This window comes from Taeniopygia guttata, chromosome 1 (assembly GCF_048771995.1).
Source record: "Taeniopygia guttata chromosome 1, bTaeGut7.mat, whole genome shotgun sequence".
Taxonomy (NCBI): Eukaryota; Metazoa; Chordata; class Aves; order Passeriformes; family Estrildidae; genus Taeniopygia; species Taeniopygia guttata.
In genome coordinates, this window is record NC_133024.1 from 64,865,923 (window position 1) to 64,886,334 (window position 20,412).

Genomic DNA, 20,412 nt, shown 5'->3' on the forward strand with positions numbered 1-20,412 from the left:
TACCCAACTCTCATAAAATCTCTATCCTGATGTTTTGGAAGAACATGGAGAAAACAACCCTTTGTCATATACGAAATACCATACACAAATTGGGGAAATATCTTCTTTAATCCAGCTTAAGGAAAGTTTATGACTTGAAGTCCTGCACATGATAGTCTTCACCTTTAAGCAAGGTTTAAGTTACACTTGCTAGTATAACTGCACACAAAGATATTAATTCACATGCCTAACCTTGTTTGGATCCCAGCTATTTGCCTCATACAACCGCAAAGTTGGTGAAAAGCATAGGTCACATATAGAGTTAGCTTTATATCTATCATATTCAGAACTTTTGGCAACCTTAGCCTTTGGCTAAGCATCAGATGAAAGGTTCAACTTGCTTTGTGAATGATTGCTTCAGTTTTTTACTCCTAAATGCTAAAGAATCATAGTATTTTCTTTTCAGCACTAAAACAAACAAACAAAACAAAACAAAAAAACCCCAACAAAAAACCAAAAAAACCAAACAGAAAACCATCACAATGCTCTTCAAAAAACTCTTGTCTTTGATACACTAGAGAGGTATCCCAGCCTAAACCCAAAAAATAAATTCACTTTAGATTTTTGAGTATTCAGGTTCAGTCTGCTGTACAGAAGTCACAAACATATGAAACTTTTACATGTTATAGAGGAATTTATAAGCGTGTTCTCATTCCCCTTTTATACTCCAGCTACATCTCCATGAAAATCAAACATTATCTAATTCTTCCATTTCTAAAACTGAAGCTTCTATGCATTCAGTTCACTATTGAATCACCAGTTAGCCTTAAAAATTATTGTTAAAAAGTTCTAATGCATTTCACGATTTACAGAAAAAATACTTCTGGCTAAAATCTGCATGCCCAAATAAAATTTCTGGTATTTTTAAATTCCTCATTCACAAAATATCTCCAATGGAACTATTATGACACATTAGTTTGATGACCTATTTCATTCAGTCACTCCAGAGAGACAACTTCAGTTGCTTTTACCAGAGTCTCAAAATTAGTGTCTGGGAATGCTAGAGAAGTATAATGTGTATTCCTTGGGGATCAAGGAATTTAACAGCTCACAAGCTCAAGTCTTCTGGTTCATTAAAGTGTAAGAATTGAAAGAATTCCTTTTCTAAGGTTATGTTGTCCTAGGAATTCTCAGCACTGTCCTTGAGAAAGAAGGGACGTGATTCTGAGGCATTCATGGACATCAAGAAAGCATCATGAGCAATATTTTTAAGCTGAGTTAATACTGACCATATTCCACAGCAGCTTTTAGGAGAGCATCAGCGTGAGTAGACCCAAAAGCATTGCGAACAAATCTCCTCCGTCGGCGCAAATCATCTTCCCAGTAATCCAAGCGCCAGAAGTCATGCAGTTGGCTGGAAAATAAAGAACACACACATCAGCACCTACCACAGCTTGAACTGTATTTACATACATTATAGTATAATTTCACTGCTGCTTTCCCATTTCTGGAATACAATCTTGTAAAAACATGTATTACTAAAAATTACAATATTCTAGCGTTTCTTTATGTGCATTTATGTATTATAAACCCCAGCACCGCCTGTCTCAAAGTATTCTGCCTGCTGCTAAAAACATTAATCACACTGAACCCATTAACAAATGCAGCATCAAATTACAAGTATTAATGGCACAGCTTGCTTTCTTTTACAGTGTTTTTAACAAGGCTTGTAAATCACAGAATGGACCTCAGTGCAAATAGTTTGCAATTTAATGACTATAGTCCCTTAGCAGACCGAACTTTAAAGTATAAAATATTGCCCACTTGAATTTTGTGGAACTATGATTAAACTAATGTGCTGAAATATTCATTGAAATAATTCCCCACTGCCCCTAGCAACCTGAGAAAATTGCAATTTTATTCATTATTAATAACACTGAATTAGAGCAGCAAAAAAGTTTCACCATGTGGTAATTGTCTTGGTAAATTATTATTCCAGCACTAACAGAGTACTAGGATGACTTTATAGCTCCCAGCTAATACAAGCCATTAACAACCATGGCCATCTTAGTGTAGCACTGCCTTTTTACATTCAAAAGAATATTAAACTCCTGTAGAATTATATAAGCCATTGTTAATCTATATTAAAGCCAAAAAGTACACATATATAATCATCTGGTATTCAACTTTGGTTCTAAAGAACTGACCAGCTCCACTTTCAGACAATTTCTTTACATTATCAACACAAATCTCCCACATCTTTTTTTATAAGCTATTTGGAAAAAGCTGCATTCTAAGCCAACATTTTAAAAGCTTTTTGGATCACTGGAAGAATGCAAAATGTTTGTGGATGCATCCTTATCATCAAAGTCATAATTGAACACATTATACATTTAAAATTATTCTGCAGGCCATGACCTTGTGGACCCTAACTAGGGAACCACTGCTTTAAACCAGTCATTTTCAATCTATCTGTAATGCCCTGGATGTTTATGATCAAAAGACAAAGAGAAAAAAGAAAAAAAAGAGAGAAAAAAGTTTGCCACTCATGAGTATGGTATATGTCTTTGCTGGATTTTTCTAGTTATTTCTTCAGCCACTGTTTTCATTTTGAGCAGCAATGTGCTGGTAGCCATTTCCAGAGGAAAAGTAGAAATATGCTAACGTACAACAGATGTTTACATTCTTTACAGTCCACTCAAGCACTTTTTTTAATGCTTTCATTAGTTATTGTCCAACTTTACTAACTGCTGTCAAGAGACCTGGATCAGTTCTGGAGAGCAGGACACCATGGGGAGTGGATCTAGGATCCTACCTTCTACCCCTAACAAATTTTCAGAAGCAGCATACCGTAATTTTTAGTCAATGCTGCTGTTTTTTGCATTCTGAATGGCATTTTCACAATATGCTTCTTGAGTCTGCATGAAGGTCCCACTTTTATGTCTGCCTTGCAGAACGGGCATTTTACTTATTTACAAGCAGCAAGGAGACAACTTCAGTGGTTTTTTGAAAGGCAAGAAACCTTCCCTTTAAAATTCCATTTCAGAGTGAGCCATGATAGGACAGAAGTAAAAATATTAAAGAAACCCTTCTGAAAAAAGGAGATCTCTGAAGTTATGTGTATTGGTAGCAATAAAAAAGCCACCAATGTTGATAAGAATGGTCTATATAAGAATAAAATACTTCATGAAATTAAGAATATTCACAGACCAAAAATACTACATTTTAAATTTGTTCTGTGTTTAATCTGGTAATTCATTACTTTGATTCATTAGTCTGAAGGCTATTGTATATTCTCAATTTAACATAAACCAGATTTTAAAGCCACTATTTTAATGAAGTGTTAACTAAAAAAGTAATGAAATTTTCCGAGGATTAAGTCTAATTTGCAGAATCAAAAAGCATTACAAGTTCAAAAGAGATTTGAAATACATAATAATGGTGCAAAATTAAAATTTTTGAGAAAAAATAACAGAAACATCTTTTCTAATCACAAACTAGATGACTTTTAAAAACAGAACTGAAGTTTCTTGTTACAGTTTTCTACAGAAGTCTATCCCACATTTTTACTACATGCTTCCAGGCACTGGCAGTAGGTATCTAAACTGTAAAGAAAAGGCTTCTGAATCTTAACTAGTTGATTGAAGATTGATTTTTGATTCTGAGCAATATCATCAACAAAAAGACAAGATACTTTTCCTACCCCACTGCTAGAAAGAAAGGAAACACTTCAAAAGATGATGGATCTATACTTACAGCTATGACTGAGCTTCATCACTTGAATAACAGGCAGAAGAAATTGTGTGATTTTCCTTAAATGTTGTATGATTGCATCTCTAGGTTAGATTAAAAATACTACTAAGTAGAATATTATGGCACCAGTTCCAGCCTAAAATTTAGAATTTAACCTAGACATCCAATGTTATGGACTGAACCAGTGTTAAATTGTCTAGGCCATGGCCTACAGTATTTTGAAATACTTATATTCTAATCCTCAGGCTTTAAGATTTTTTGAGGAATTTAGGTAGCTGTTAGCTGGTTCTAAATTATGGCTGTAAATTAAGAAGAACTATATTTTCTAATGCTGTACCAGGCACAAGTCAGTCCTGGAAGAGAGCAGTCTGCAAATCACCCATAACTTTTTCTGCTACAATGCATTTTTTAAAGTGACTTGACTATATTAAATTATTTTAGTAATTTGTTTTTTGTGACAAGGACAATATTGCAATAGGCTTTACTTTTCCTTATAATGTATAGTATTAATAATCCTTATTTCCACAGCCAACTAGATTACATGTAAGTTCTCATTCCTCCATATCTTATACTAGTCAAGTGACATTTTGAATCAGGCTCGTTTGAATGAAGAAGTGCATATTAAGCACAATGTAATGAATTTTTTTTTTAAACTAAAAGTTTGTAGCATTATTTTTGAGATATTTCTAAAGAATTTTAATAAAAGAGAAATATATCTATATCCCTTCAACTGAACAGCTATTTAAAATGTACCCTAAAACACAGGACCCAAAGAACTCCACATGATGAGTTTAACTGTCAAAGATAATTTCCCTACAAACTATAGTATAATCCAATGTGAACCTTTCTCATTATAATGAGAACTGGCATGAAACTAGTATAACTACAAGGCTATTAACAATGAAAAAAATGATTTAGGATGGTATGGTGTTGTAACTTAATCCCAGACTTCAGATATGCAGTACTTCATATAGTTAATACAAAGAAAATACATGCTTTAATGGAACAAGCCCTATTGTAGTACATACTGGAGGATTACAAATTTTGTTTCATTGCCACTGTCACCACTAGTACCCACTTGACAGTTTGATGTGTATGTTCTTCTACTTAAAACACACTTTTCTTGGCTGGCATGGAATGGAAAGACAAACTGGCCCTTTGTAGCCAAGATGGACTTCAATGAGTTGGAGCAAACAGCTTTGAAGTCCCCCAAATGCAGGTTGCTCTAGAACTCAGATCTGCCTAGAATTCTTCATGATATTCTTTACTGCCATACCACACACACCTTCCATGTATATGGGGACAAAGATTATTGAGACAGACTAAAATGTTTCAGCTAGCTCAATTATCCTCTCAGAGGAGAAACTGTGGCGTGCTTTGCTAGAAAAACAATTAAGTCAGCCTGCACAGCAAAGTCCTCCCTGCCTTTTCACATCTCCATTTCTTGAACATTTAAAAGACAACTTTTGAAAAGATTTTCTGTTATCTCCATGGCCATAGCTGCAATGAAGAGCATTGGAAAATTTATTCCTTGGACTTATGAATATTAGCTGTCCTAAATGGTAAGTTTTTGTCCATCCCGTATGCATTCAGCATCTGTGACAACAGCTACAGTTCAGGAACAAGGTGCAGTTTGCTACATGTCACCTACAGCTACAGCAACTAGCGACAAAAATGAACAGTGGAGAGTAGCAGTACGCATAAAAGATCCTCAGACTGCAGCCCAAAGGATGGGCTGTCAGATGGAAGAGATTAAGTTTGAATCTATTAATGAAGAGGAACAAGCCTGCAGACATGGGGGGAGGGGGAAAAGTTGTTTTGAAAAAGAGATGGGTCACAGAACTGGAAGGATCTCAGAGACTCCATAGTCTTTGTAATACTGGGAAAATACTAGAAAAGGCAAGGAATTGATGATCTGTAATTTCAAAAATTAGCCCTGGTTGCTTTTATGTGACATATTTTGAAAAAGAAAAATCATTCTTTTCACAGTGTGGAATTATGACTGTGTTTTGAGAAATTTTTTGTTTTGGGGGAAAAAAAAAGTATATTTGGAAAATATGAAGAATTCCCCTAAAGAACAGAAAATTAATGTGATTTAAAAAAAGGTAAGTAAAAGAAAACTTGAAATACAAAAAAATACAGAAATACTTATGCAATATTTTTAATGGTTAAAGCCAAAATGTAAACCTATTTGCCAGAAGATCCAAGTAGCAGAAGTCTTCTGTAATAACAAAGGAGTAAATAAGGTTCAGAAAGGGTGTTGCAATAGATACAGTAACTGTAAATAATATTAAAACCTGGAAATATTAATAAAGGGAATAAAGAAAATGAATTGTAAAAATTGGAAAAGATGGTAAAAGAGAGTAAGGGTTTCCACTTGGACTTTGAAATAAGGATGAAACAGAGCACAGAGAAAATCAAACTAACAGCAAACACTACTACTGATCATTAGAATAGAAGCAGAGGAGTCACCTTTGAAACGCAGAAAGAGAACTGCCAACAGTTTCTCTCCTATGATCATGTTACTAATGGTGTTGCATTAATAATGAAGGACAAAGCTAAGACAACAGAGAATGAAATGAAAGACCGAAATACTATCAGAAGATGACCAATGATGAAAGATCCACCAAATTTATGGAGAAGAATTTCTAAGAACTGTTTTAAACGGTAACACCCTTTTCAGAAAAGAGGAAGTGATTTATGGGGCTTTTATTTTCTTCTAAGGCACTGGAAAAAAGGAGCACACTCTTAATGAAGATTTCCAACTCCTGAAACTTGTGTCTTAATTTTGGTGAGAAAACTGAGGACACATGAAAAGCTGAAAACAGAAATCCCCTCATTTTGAATTAATTCAGATAGATGAGATGTTAGAAAGCAGAATAATGTCAGTAGATGTGAAAGGGAGACTGTGAAAATAGAGGTGTTAATTTTAGCTATGGTACTACTTAAACCACAAATGTCTAAGTCAGTAAAATCCCAGGATTATGGATTTTAGTGTATTGCATAGAGTCTGAAGGAAAAGAGTCAATGAATACACAAACAAATGAGGATTAACAGTTTACTGATTGCCTAGATTTTTTATAAAGCTTAGTTCTGCAGAATGCGTTGCTCACTTTGGAATTACTGCAATATTATTAAATAATAGTAAAGTTCTACCAAAAAGAAGCAGCTCTAGGGAAATAAGACTAACCATGCATAAAGGTATAAATAGGGAAAAGATAATGAGAAAAGCCACGTACCTCTTAAAAATAACAATGGAAGTGGCAATAACTCAAATCTCTACAAAGTAAAACTAAAGATAAGTAGAATCTTTTAAATTCTTGAATTGAATTAACATAAAATATAAATTTAAAATAATGAGAGAGAAGTTTGGCAACTCTATCCAAGCACTAATGGGCAACAGTAGTACAGCTACAGTATAGTACATAGTACAGCTAAATGAAACAATACAATTTCCTGAAGTTATATACTTGGTTTCTTTCAGTGACTCCAATGGCATTGAATAAAGAACTGAAGGAACTTACAAAGCAGATACATAAATTGTCAGTGTTTGACTCATCAGAATCACAAAGGGTTTTTTAGTAACAAAATATGAGCAACAACTGAATGCAATTGCACCAGATTCTAGAGATAATAAATTGCAAACTCAGAAACACTAAAATGAAATAAAATTTACAGTTTAGAATTAGGACATAAAAGATTATAATTGAAAAAAAAAAAAAAAGGAAAAGAAAGTGGTTGAAACAATACTCTGGTGTAACTCAGATTTCTGGTTTGGAGCCTTAATTTCAGAAAGTGGTTTATTGCCACTCCAAACAAAGAGGAAACAAAATATTCAAAGCCCAGAAAGCCATTTTATAGTTTTAGATAAAGGAAAATTTGGGTAAAATTCCCTTTTGGAAAATACCTTGAAAGAATGGTTCAAGACATTTTAATTTTTAATGCACATTCTGTTATGTCACGCCATCTCAGTACAATGGGTGCTTAGTAAGATTTCACAAGTACTGCCCTGATGCCACAGTACAATAAAATCCAAGATGGAATGAACTGGGGGTCATCTCTGTATTTCTTATCTGGCTGCAAAAAAGAGACATACAGAATGGCTTAGACTAGGAGCATTACTATAGGGGGCTAAAATTAAGTAAAATGTATTGCATGCTAAGTGTGCAAGATAATGTTCTTATTCAAAATGTAGAAATAGCTCAAAAATTAATTTTGACACAAAACTTGGTCTAGCAAATGATCACTGAATTTTAAGCAAAAAAATTTTGGTTTATGTTTTGACTAATATGTTAGAACATTGCATCTAAGATAGGCACCATTACATTAACATACGCTCCTACTTTTAAGAAATAAAAAATAAAAATAAAAACATCTGAAAACTTTTATTAATTTAGAAAAATGAAAAAGAAAAAATGTATATTTTCATAAGAATTTATGCCATCAAATTTTTTTTCCAGAAGATATAATCAAAATAATGTTTTATAATTTAAATGGGTTTAAAATGAAATTTCCACTTAATTCTTCCACAGTTTTTACAAGCATATTACCTACTGCTAGCAAAATTATTTTCCTTGTTAAGCACATCATCTGTCAAACTAAAATAAAAATAAAAGTGGGGACCCTCTGACTACAAAAACAAGAGACTTCATGAAATAATACAACTTTTTGTCAAAATGGTCTGGAAAGTATTGTGTGATTTTACAGGTATAATCCATAAGAAATCAGATAAACATCTCAGAAAAAGAACTTATTTTTCTTAATTTAACAAAGCAAAATGCTGATTAAATAAATTAAATCAAAAGAAAAACTTGTAGGACAACTATTTTGCTATAAAGATGCTTTTTTTTAAACAGTGTTAACTTTAATAGATACAGTTTTTAGGATCTTTAAGATATTTCTTATGATATCTAATATACTTACATATTTAAGTTTGGGATTTTTTTCAATTGTAGTTTATCATCTGAGCTTCAAACATTAAATATTTTTCCAGTAGTGATTCTGTAGAATGGATTCATCTGATAATGCAGTTACCCAGATAAACTGGTGGTATGAACACTGGAAAGTAAAAGAACTCTTTCTTGTAGTTATGTTTTGCTCTTACTATCTGACTCCATTTTTGTGTAGAAATTAATTTAAAAACTACCCAAATCTCAACTCCCTCCCAAAACAACCCTTTTGGGATTTGGGGGGTGTCTTTTAGAATTATTTGCTTGGTTCAGATGTAACACTGAAAAGGGAAGACTGAGAGAACAATTTATTCAAATCTCACACAGACACCTTCCTTCTTTACCTTCTGCATAGCACTAACTATGCTACTTATGTAGATGATAGGATATTTTGTTCTCAGTGTAATAAACACAGCTAGGTTCTTTTGGTTGTTTTTTCTACCTTTTCTGGAAAGAAAATGAGAAAAATCCTAAAACACAATTATCTCTTCTCCCATTGAATTCTGAATGACAGCAACACCACTTCACTAAGAAACTCCAGTAGGCAAAGCTGGAGGTTGTTTTCAATGTCACTCCCATACAGCCTACATCAGCACAATGCAGAAGGCCTGAGATTTTGCAACTGTTCTAATGAAAAGGAAATGCTCTAATGAAGCAGTGACTTTTTACAAGAAAATTAAGTTACTCTGTGTTTTAAGATTTTATGTATCATATTAAACACATATCTAGGAACAGTAGGGTCCTAGCTCATCAAAACAATCTTGAGTCTTTATGATTTGTCTGCAGTTCTAGAAGAGTTAAATAGTACCTAAAATTTTTCACAGTTAGGATTAGTGTGCTCTGACAAATGAAAAACAATCCCTGGATTTCCAGGTGGGCATCCAAAGTAAAGAGCTTGCTGAAGCCCTGGAAACACTGGTGCCTTATTGGCTTACTTAAAAGGTCAAACACTAAAGGCTCAGGCTTGTAAGAAGGGATAACATATGTGACTACTGATAAGGATGCTGTCCCAACTGTCTGCTCCATTCCAGATGCACAGATTAAGGTGTCTGAATCTCTTGTGAAGGAACTACTGAAGAACCTACTTGAGCATACAAATTATAGCCCAGTCTAGACAAACCGGCAAAGACTTGTCAAAAAATCTAGAGCTGCACTTTTAACAGAAACAGCATGGTTGAGATAGACAGCTAGGACTTGTTATCTCGTCAGTCACTCCTGTTTGTAAGTCATGGCATGAAGGTTGTGGAATCCAGAAATAGAAATTTAGTCTCTCAGACTTTATAGAAAAAAGATAAAGTGTTTTGTCTAAATGATTATAAAGCGTTATCCTAAAACTAAGAGACACAGCTTTATTTTTTTATATATATACACCATTTCTTAAAAACCCATAATGAATTACTGTTTCAGACCTTTTTAAATTATTCAAGCTGCAACTGTTTAAAGATAGCTAACTTATTAACCTGGCATTGAGTGAAACAATTAGCTTCCTTGAGGCTTAACAACAAACAGCAACAGTGATCAAAATCTAATAAATAAATAATAAAGTTTTACCTAGGCAATTGTTTTAATTTCTGTCATGCAGAGCTGTTTATTAAAATGCAACTCTAATAATACACTATTTTAAAAGAATAATTATTTTTGCAAAATGCCAATTCAAGCTTGGTAATTGGAAATACTTAAATACAAAATTTATAGAAGCCTGAAGTTTTACATCCCTTGCAAGTTTTTTGGTACAAATTTACTTTTCCCCTACCATCCAGAAGTACAGCATAAATTAAGAAGAAACACATATCTATCTTTAACCTAATGTTGTTAAGAACTGGAACAAAGACACGACAGGCCAATCAATGGATATGCCTTGTCTGGAGTATAAACAATTATTCCTATCCCCAAATATAGCTTATATTGATGAAATAAACATTTGCCAAGGGGCCTGACTGTGCATGCTATAGAATTTTTTATAGAGACCATGTTTATAATACTATCAAATAAATACCGAAGTAATCTTAACTTTGATCTTTTTTATTCCTGGGAATTTTTGAGAGAGTGAAAAAGCCAGCTTGGCAAGTAAATCAAAACTTTTCTATTTATACTTTGTTTTTGTCAGTCAAGAGGTTCTTCAGAAGTATAGAAACAGCCTTCTATAAAACATCTCAAAATACATCAGCATGACCTAATGATGTATTTTGGTCTCTGAATATATTTTAAGAGAAGAAGCAGACATGGCATTGGGAAAAAAAATTATGATACCAAGTTATAACCTCTTTGTTTTCAGTCTTGAAATAAATTGCTATTTTTGAGGGTTCTGGAAAACAAGTAGGATATACTCTAAAGAATTTTTGCATACAAAGTATTTGGCAATCTGTTACTCTTGATATACTTTTCAAGGTTTTCCTTCCTTTTATCTATTTAATCCCATGATTTTGTGTGACAATCATGAGATACAGATGCTTTTTCCCTTGTCTGTAGCAGAAATCTGTGACATGACCATGTGTATATTTTGCATTTTTCATGCATATGTACAGTTCAGCTGCTGTTGTATAGGAAATATGCCTCCCTATAGGGATATGCTTTACAAATATATTACAGAATGTGTATTTGGCTGTATGTTTTTAAATGAATACCAATGCTACTACTAATAAATGAATGTATACTAATGAATATCAATAGTTAAAGAAAAATCATCAGCAGTTTAATAACTTTATACAACCCTCCTCCACTTTTCTGTGCAGAATCACAAGGAGGAATTACAATCCTCCACCATGCAAATTAAGCAGATTTTATGCTTTACATGTTCATTGCAAGTTGTTGGTTTGGAGAGTTTTTTTTAAGACTTCATTACAGCAGTTTGTATGGAAGATGGAAAATGAGAAAGGAGTTCAAACTCATCTATCATTACAAAAAAGAAAGCTTACTGATTCCGTACTGAATTAGACAATCAGCGGGGAGAGGAATCATATACCTGGGAACAGAAGAATGTTCTTATCTCCCTTAGAGCATGGGTAGCCAAATTTCCTGATCTAAGAATGTAAAACTTGAAAACTTCACAGAATTGTGAAAAGCAAACTATAATTTAAGAAATAGTAAAATACTAAGAGTAGTTCAAAGGTGGGACAAAGGGGGACAAAATGGAGCTGGATGCAGCCTGTACCTGGGTTTGAATGTAATTTGGTGATGGAATTTTTTGGTTTACTTTCTCTGAGCTGTAAATCTGTATAATCATGAATATTTTGTGCCAAAACTCTGGTGACACATGGCCTTGGAAAGAGCTGAAGGACTTTGAAGAGCTGACAAGTCACATATGGCTTAAGAACCATGGCACAGGTTATTTCACTCTCAGAGATTCTCCAAATTGTAATGACCAACTTGGGCAAAAGTACAGTTTACTCTCTTTGTTCTTCACCACTTTCATTATTTTTTAACCTCTTGATTCATTTAACTGCTTCAGATCTCCCCTGTGTAACTGAATAGACATTATGTCCAAAGATGCTGAGAAGCTATCACCTTATTTTGAAAACTGCTTGTTCTACAGGGACCAAATTGCCTGTGACCTCATAGAATTTGTTTTCCTTTCCTGCAATCTGGGAGACACAGTTCAATTACAGGGAAGCTAATACTAGCAATTAACAGTTGTAATTTACTGGAAGATTAAGGTTGTCAAATTATGCCAAATGATAGCCAAGTTGAGTTTCTTTTATCTAACTTAAGTTGTCAACATTATTGACATTCAGCTAATCAACCCAGGCCCATTCCTCAGGCAATGGTGAGAACTAGTTTCACTTTGGGATAAGTTGGGTGATAGGATGGGAATCCTAGTGTTTTTGTATCAAGTAACAAAGGTCTCAACACTACAGAAAGTGAAAACCTAGGTTTCTCAAGAAAAAAATCTGCCATCTAAGACTTGCATGAATTGTCGAGGGAAGCATCATATCAGAGAACTCACATGACTCTGAAATCCAAGAGCCAGGATTCAGAAAATGTAGAATGATAGGCTGTATGGGTCCTGTTAAATGAGAGAAATGGAGAATGGTCGACTGACTCGTCCCAGTCTTACATTACTTACTACAAGTAAAAGTAACATGGATGTATCTTTTCATCATCTCATTAACCTGACAAAGGGAATCTTGAAATATAAAATAGGCAAAAGCTACAGAAATCATCTTCTTGGCATAAATTAATAGAACATTATTCAAAATTCCACTTTTGAAGAACGAGAATTTTATTTTATTTAAATGAGAACTATAATTTTATTGCTATAAAATGGAAACAGAGAATCAGAGGCTCACCATTCAAAACCCCTAGAATCAGATGCCTTATCTGAACAGCTACCAAATAATAAACATAAATAATAGGAATTCGGGAAACAAAATCTATATAAATTCAAGCAATAAAAAAAAAGCTGACACTAAAAAATCAGACTAAATTATTAAAGCAATTGAGAAAGTCTAACAGTTAAACACTTAAAAACCAAAGTACTCTTTATTATGTATAAATCCAAATAAAATCTCAAGACTATTATTTTGGAGAGACAGAATCTTTGGGGTAGTATATAAATATTTTTTATGGAAGAAATACAATTTTTTAGACAAAAAAAGAAGTATGAGTCAGTTAAGTGTATGTTTATAAGAAATCCCATTAAAGTCAACAACATATTTAAAATTAGATATGTTTCAGGACATATTCTAGGGGCTTAATTACACCAAAATCTGAAAAAATGCTTTATGCTGATAGTAGAATATCAATGCACTTTTTTATACCACAGATTGAAAATATATACAGAAATTGCTGTTTATTACATTAAAATAGGAGTTTAGTTGAGGTTATTTTATTAACTTTTTTCCTTCTCTTTTTTTAAGAAGCAAACAAAAAACAAACAGTGAAAAGTTTCCAAGATTCCTAGTAAGAAATTGAATTGAATTGACACCAGTATGAAGAGCTGCTAAATCACTCTGAAAGATTATTAATCTTTTTTACAGGAAATAAATGTAGAGTTTATTCTCATATCCTGCCTTAAAGGACTTTTAATTAAATTCATAAGTCTTGTACAGTTTGAGAATAACTTTTGCCTGTATATCAGACTTTATTTAAGAAACCAAAGCAACCTATGACCGGGTTTGTTAATACGCATAACAGGCCTGTACTCTGTATTGCTCAATAGCTATGTTTTTTTTCTAACATATAAGTGAACTAGCAAAAGGCTCTTCATCCTATCAGCAGTTCACTTCTTCCCTCTATACTGTTCTGTTGATGGATATCCACAGAACATGACCTTCCATGAGTCTTTCTTTTTCCAAACCATCTAAATTAAGTTGCTTTAGTCATACTTATATTATCATTGACTTGAAGCATCCTTGTCTTTCTGTAGATATTCTGCAGTTAGTGATGTGGGTCCAAATTTCATGTACAAAGTAAGGTACAAAATATATTGGCTCTCCTATTTCTCTAAGAGCAATATACTCCCGTGGAGCAATTAAGCTGAACTATGGACCAACATCTCTTTCCAGTTAAATATTTAATCTGTCTAAAGTTTCTTGTGTGATTTTGGTGGGGGAAAAAAGGCACACACAAAAATGTGTTCCAATTCAGAGCAAATAAGGATTCTGCTTCAATGTACCATGAAAAATATACGTAATACTTCCTTTGTTTAGCTACAGGGAGACCTTTGGAAACTGACAGTCTACTATGATAGCTATGTAAAATGCTATGAAAATACTCTAACTTTACCCTCCACCACACTTACAACTGTGTCATGAATTAATTCCTGAGAGGAACCCAAACAAGCTGTTTATCATAACAGATTAATAATGAAAAAACCCATCATTAACAACAACTCCAATGTGTTTCTGACTGTAGTGATTTAGTAAGCAGCAAGAAGGTGGTATGATTTAGAATTTATACCCTATCAGTAATCATATCACTTGTCAAAATTCATTGACTTGATAGAGCCTGGGTGCTTTCTGACTGGCCTTTAACCAGCAGCAGGAGCACTAGTCCTTGGACCACAAAACCCTCTTTGCTGATAACATAAAAATCTGCACAGGCCTTAGCATGGCTGACATGGTAGAAAAGAAGCACATTAAAAATCTCACATTCAAGGAAAAATGAAGTTCATTACTGACTCTCAGTAGTACACCCTTCTAATAGTTCTTTTATTTATAATCCTTAGTGTTTTCACTCCAAATGTTTATAAAAACTGTTTAGTGAACATCCCATGCCTGAACAGGCCTTTTAAATTAAGCAGGAAGAAAGCAATCAGGTCAGATCATTGGTCTTTCTGATATCAAATACTTTCCTGGTGTGAAATCAAAAATTTTGAAAAAAAAATAAATTAAACCTTTCTACCTTTGCTCCACATGAGACTATTGACAGCATACCAAAATGAAAAAAAAATTTGTGTAATACACTCTTAATAGTTCTAGAGAACCAGAAGGCATTAGGCATATGGAAATTTGCAGAAAGACAAAGAGGAATCTCTCCTTGCTTTGAGAAGTCTTACTTGCTAGATTAATTTTTTGCCCAAGTGTGCTCAAGGTGTATGCATGAGGGGAGAATCTTGTCCACTATCCCTTATTTTCAAGTAATATTTGCAAAGTACTTTTTAATTTGCATACCGTGTATCAAAAAAATAAAGGAGCCACCATTCATCACTGTGAATTACATGTACACCTTAATGCCAGCATCCAAAGACATGAGAATGCCATTCACTATATAACATTAAGCCTGTGACAAAAAATCAAAACAATTTTTAACAGGCTTTGCCAACAAAGTGTCTCTCTGTCAAACATACACATAAATAATATTTGTGCCTAGACCATTACAGATGATTCTATTTGAAAGGAAACACAATCATACAAGAAAATCTATGGTGGATAGAGCAGGTTTCCCCCATGAATCACCAAAGTTTTGTGGAATGGAACACTGTCAGCTTTTTTTGACAATGCTAACTCATTTTAAACTAGTCAAACATTAATTGGAATGGGGAATGAAAGGGCTACGACTATAGAATTACAATCTGGTTCAGACACAGGCTCATCTCTTAAACGTTGCACCAATTCTTTATGTTTTTCACCTTTTGAAAATACTGAATCAGTGAGGAAGGTTTAGTCATTCCTGGTTGACTTCCTTTTGGCAATAAAACCACAACCTGGCTGGCACATTACAGTTGCAGGAAGGAGGGTGGGTGAGACGGAAACAAGTTCATATGTGTATCACTCTCTTCTCTCTGACTACCACACGAAGCAAAATAGCTCCAGCTGGAAGGATTAACAGAGACCTGCTCCAGAATAAACTACAGGCTGCTAGGGGAGACTCCAGGAAGGAGAAAAAGGAGAAAAATTTTGGAGCCTCGCAGTTAAAGAAGAGAGACATAACTGAGAAGGATATGATAGGGATGTTTAATATTATAGATGGCACCAAGATGGTGAGTTGACAATAAAGACTCACTATTTCTCATAAGAAAAGACTTAGAGAGAACATAGAGTTATCAAGCAACAAGTTCAAAACAAATGATTATGTGCTTGGTATGCATTTCTCACACAACATACTGAATGGTATGGGGTACAGGGCATTGAGTAATGCTATGTGGTGTTGTGGTCATCTGAAGTTTAAATGAGTTCTTAAAAGGATAAGACATTTCCTTTCACAGATGGGAAAAAAAACCCATCAGAAGTTATTAAACTCAAGGATATCACCTCTGGCTCAGGAAGTCCCTGAGTTACAATTTGTTGAAAGCTGGCAGGATATGTTGAGGGAGTATCATGGTAAAGTCACCTGGGGAAATACTAAACTCCTCCCCAGGTCTCCACTGCTGGCAGCTGACAAATACTGGAATAGCAGACTTGTAATCCTATTCTTTGAGTTTGCTTTTATATGCTTTTTCACTGTTATTTTGGGACTGATTGCCCACTGCCATTAAATAGTCCCATGTCAACTATTGACTCCAGCCCAGGTTAACAGCAGCACTAAGTAACTTGTGGCATTGCTCAGCTAACGAGCATAGGACAGAACATTTTCAGCAGGAGGATTCAGGGTCTGTAATTATTCTTTAGTAGAAGGTTTCAACAAAGGATAAGACATACTTACACATACTACAAAATTCATAGGTCTTGAAATATAAACTAGCTTCTAATATAAAACTCCCTAAGCTTATGAGCTTTTAATTTTTCCAGTGTTATCTAGTTCTTACATTCACAGCCAAGTATTAATAATACAAGTATTATTCTGTAACATTTGAATAAATTGACTATTTTATAATCTTCACATTTATTCTTTTTGACTAAGTGCAGTGAATACATCTGTATGCTGTTAAGTAGGGGAAACGGATATACACATGAAAGAAAATCACCAGGTTTAATCAATATTATGGTATTTTGCTAGTATAAAAGAGAAATCAACCTAGCCGCACTTTAAATAATATAATATAGAATACAAAATTTCTTTTACAAATTTTTTGATATAAAATACGCCTTTTTTGTTGCCATTCTTTAAATGGAGATATGAATAAAATTACAAAGCAGCTGTGTCAGACAGTATGACTATATGTATCACTTTCTATGATACATATAGTGTAAGAACATTTTGGAAGGACTATCTTTAACAATGAAACTCCATGGGATTAGACTGCAATGAAAATGCTACAAGTAAAATACCTTCAGAATTTGAAAAGTGATTTCTTTAGTATGTATCTGAAAATTATGAAACAAAAAGAAATGTGAAGTTAAACAAAAGGAAAAAATTAGTATGCTTAAGGAAGCAGTTGATCCATTTAAAAACCACCACTTTATCTGTTCTCTTTTCCTTTGCAAAAATCCAATAAACTGCCATTATATTCCTTTTAAATGGTTCCATTACAAGGATTCTATAACAACAGACTAATCTCTTGATAATTATAATAAATGCCTGTAATCAAAGCAGGAACCACTTAAAATAAGGAGAAAGGCTGTTTTCCATCAAACTCATTGTAGTTCTGTGACCTTTGGAGCATTAAGCTACATCATACACTGCCACCTCTAACTGCAACATAGCTTTCCTACCAATCTTGCTCAAATAAAAATAAGGAGGACGCAAGATCAATGGAAATGTGGATTGACACATGGTAAGAGTTCTTACTTTCCAGCTCTGAGCCTTGTAGAACATAAAAACCTCAATTTGCAAGATTCCAAAGGCTCAAAGCTGGAAGGATTCAGCCAGCAGCTCTTTCATGGGCTTCTCTTCAGGAGGGAAAAGGGGGAACTACCAGACTGGTATTTTAAAAGATCATGCTATGGCAATGTGAGCTGTATATCACTACTAATGCTTAAGTATTACTTTTCAGAAATAAAGGACATTTTATCACAAAACTTGATATTGTATTCACATGAACAAACAATGCTTTCCAGAGATCATTTAAGAAACTGAAGGCTGATAAAATTACGGGAAATGACTATATATGATCAGAATGGCTTTCATCTGCATTTTGTTAGACCCAGCATTGATTTCACTTTTCAGCTGTGAACAGCAAGAGGCCAGCTGTGGCCAAGGGAGAGAGAGCAAGCAATGAACCAGGGTCACAGCAGAGGCTGAGTTGTCAGAAAATTTAACACTTTTAACGACTAAATCTCAGCAAAAAATCTTCAAGTTACAACCACTTGAAAATTATATCCAGCGGGTCCCACAAACTGTCAGAGAATAGAAGATTTAATTTATGACAAAGTAAAACCTTTGAACTCTAGTTATGTGAATAAACAGCATTATAAGGGGAAAACAAACAAAGCAAGGAAAATATAAAATACACTGCCTTCAAGGCAGAAACAACTACATTTTACTTCCTATTCCCAGATGTGTTTAGGGGAAATTTATGACAGCATACTGAAAAGCAAGATTCCCATTGTGAAACCCTTCACATTTATTTAACTAAGCACAATCATTGAAAATGACCTTTATCCAAACCCTTCACAGCTGTCTTAAAATGATCTAAAACTATTGCCAGATTTTCTTTAACTAACATTACTTAACAAAAAGTCATTACCCCAGGGCCATATTACACTACTGGCAAGTAAACACAAATCCATTTTAAACAACATGATACAAAGTTTTAATGAAATATTGATAACAAATTGAAAAGTCCCCATTAAAAAGGTGCCAAACAATACAAATCATCTTAGGCTTCTGTTCCAGCAATAAATACTATTTCCCTCTTTCTGATAGCATATTTATTACCTATTAGAGACACACATAAAGAGAAATATGGCTACTGCTTAAAAAAATCGTACATTTAAAACTGTTATTAAATGAGGTGTCAGAATTATTTTTAAATGAAATTGTTCTAGCAGCATATAGTGAAAAAATATAATCATCTCTTCTCCAAAGACAGCACATCCAGAGTGTACATTACTCTATAAAATTAAAGGGCTACTGACAATAAATTCATATGGCAGTTTTCATTGCAGTACACTAATAATTTAACAGTGCATTAATAACATTTGGTACCAAGACCTAAAAAGCAGTGTGTCAAAACAATGAACACCTTAATACTTGTCCTTTATATATATATATATATATATATATATATAATTTTTTTTTTCCATGAATACTAAGCATTAAGATTAAAAGATTGTTGCAGGAGCTGGCTTCCTGCAGGTCCAGGTCAACTGACAAGGATTAGGTTAAAAAAAAAAAAAAGAAAATTAATCATACTTGTGGATTCAGAACAGAACAGCTTAGTTTTTAAAATAATAGCATAGAGCCACATTTAATGTGGGTGCATACAGTGGGAAGGGAAGGCGAGGACTGTATTAAGGGGCTGGTTAGTTCAGTAAATCATGGCTTTAAGATAAAGATGATTATGGTTGTTGCTTGGTGTGAGAGGAGAAGGGTACAGGAGGTTCATTTCACCACCAAGTAATTATGCTGACCCAGAGTGTTACCATTTATCATGGCTGAAAGATGACACTCACTGTTAACCAAGGGAAACTGCTAGTCAAATGCTTCCATCTAGATCAATACACACCACATTTTTCTACAGCCAAAAGTAATTATACAACAGCAAACTTCACAATCAATACCCACTTGAGCTAACTTATATTCTGCTGTACAGACATGAAGGCATGACACTATTAGCTCCCACTGAAAACTACTGCATATGACCCAAATTAAAGGGTTTCCCCCTGCCATCACAAAGGATTTTGCTATTTTCTGAGAAAATCTGTATCCTGTTTTCCTTGTCATTAAAACAAAGAACATCCATGCAGGTTTCAAGGATATAACTTGAAATATAACTATATATTATAGTTATATATATATATATATATATATATATATATAACTGTTATATGTTATAACAGTTTTATATATATATATATATATATATATATAAACAGTTATGTGTATATAACTGCAGCTATAACTGTTGTTTATGCTATCATTTCATAAAATCTCACTTAACACAAAATAAAAAAGAAAATCAGTAAATTAAAGAAAAATCAATCTTCCTAACCATTGAAAGCTGAAATAGTTTCTGAGGCATTAGTTTTTAAAAGCTGCAGTGGAAGACCTGACCTTTGTGAACTCAAGAGATCAGAAAAGGGAGAAACATATATACCCGAAGCATTAAATCAATGCCATTACACACATAAACACATATTCATATTTGTTTATCCAGAGATGCACACATAGCATTACCATTAAGACAGCTAGTAAATAAAATTTGGCTTTAAGAGTTTAGATTTTGTTTCAAAATATATCTAAATGTCAG

At 33.7% G+C, this 20,412-nt stretch overlaps 1 protein-coding gene across 15 annotated transcripts in view; it reads right to left on the reverse strand.

Moving 5' to 3' along the window:
• NBEA (neurobeachin) overlaps positions 1–20,412 on the reverse strand; it is a 457,966-nt gene that overhangs the window by 184,406 nt on the left and 253,148 nt on the right. For all 15 annotated transcript variants that reach the window (XM_041719826.2, XM_041719812.2, XM_041719807.2 and 12 more), the window contains one exon: positions 1,269–1,393. In XM_041719826.2, coding sequence (XP_041575760.2) covers positions 1,269–1,393 — 125 coding nt within the window. The remainder of the gene's footprint in view (positions 1–1,268; positions 1,394–20,412) is intronic.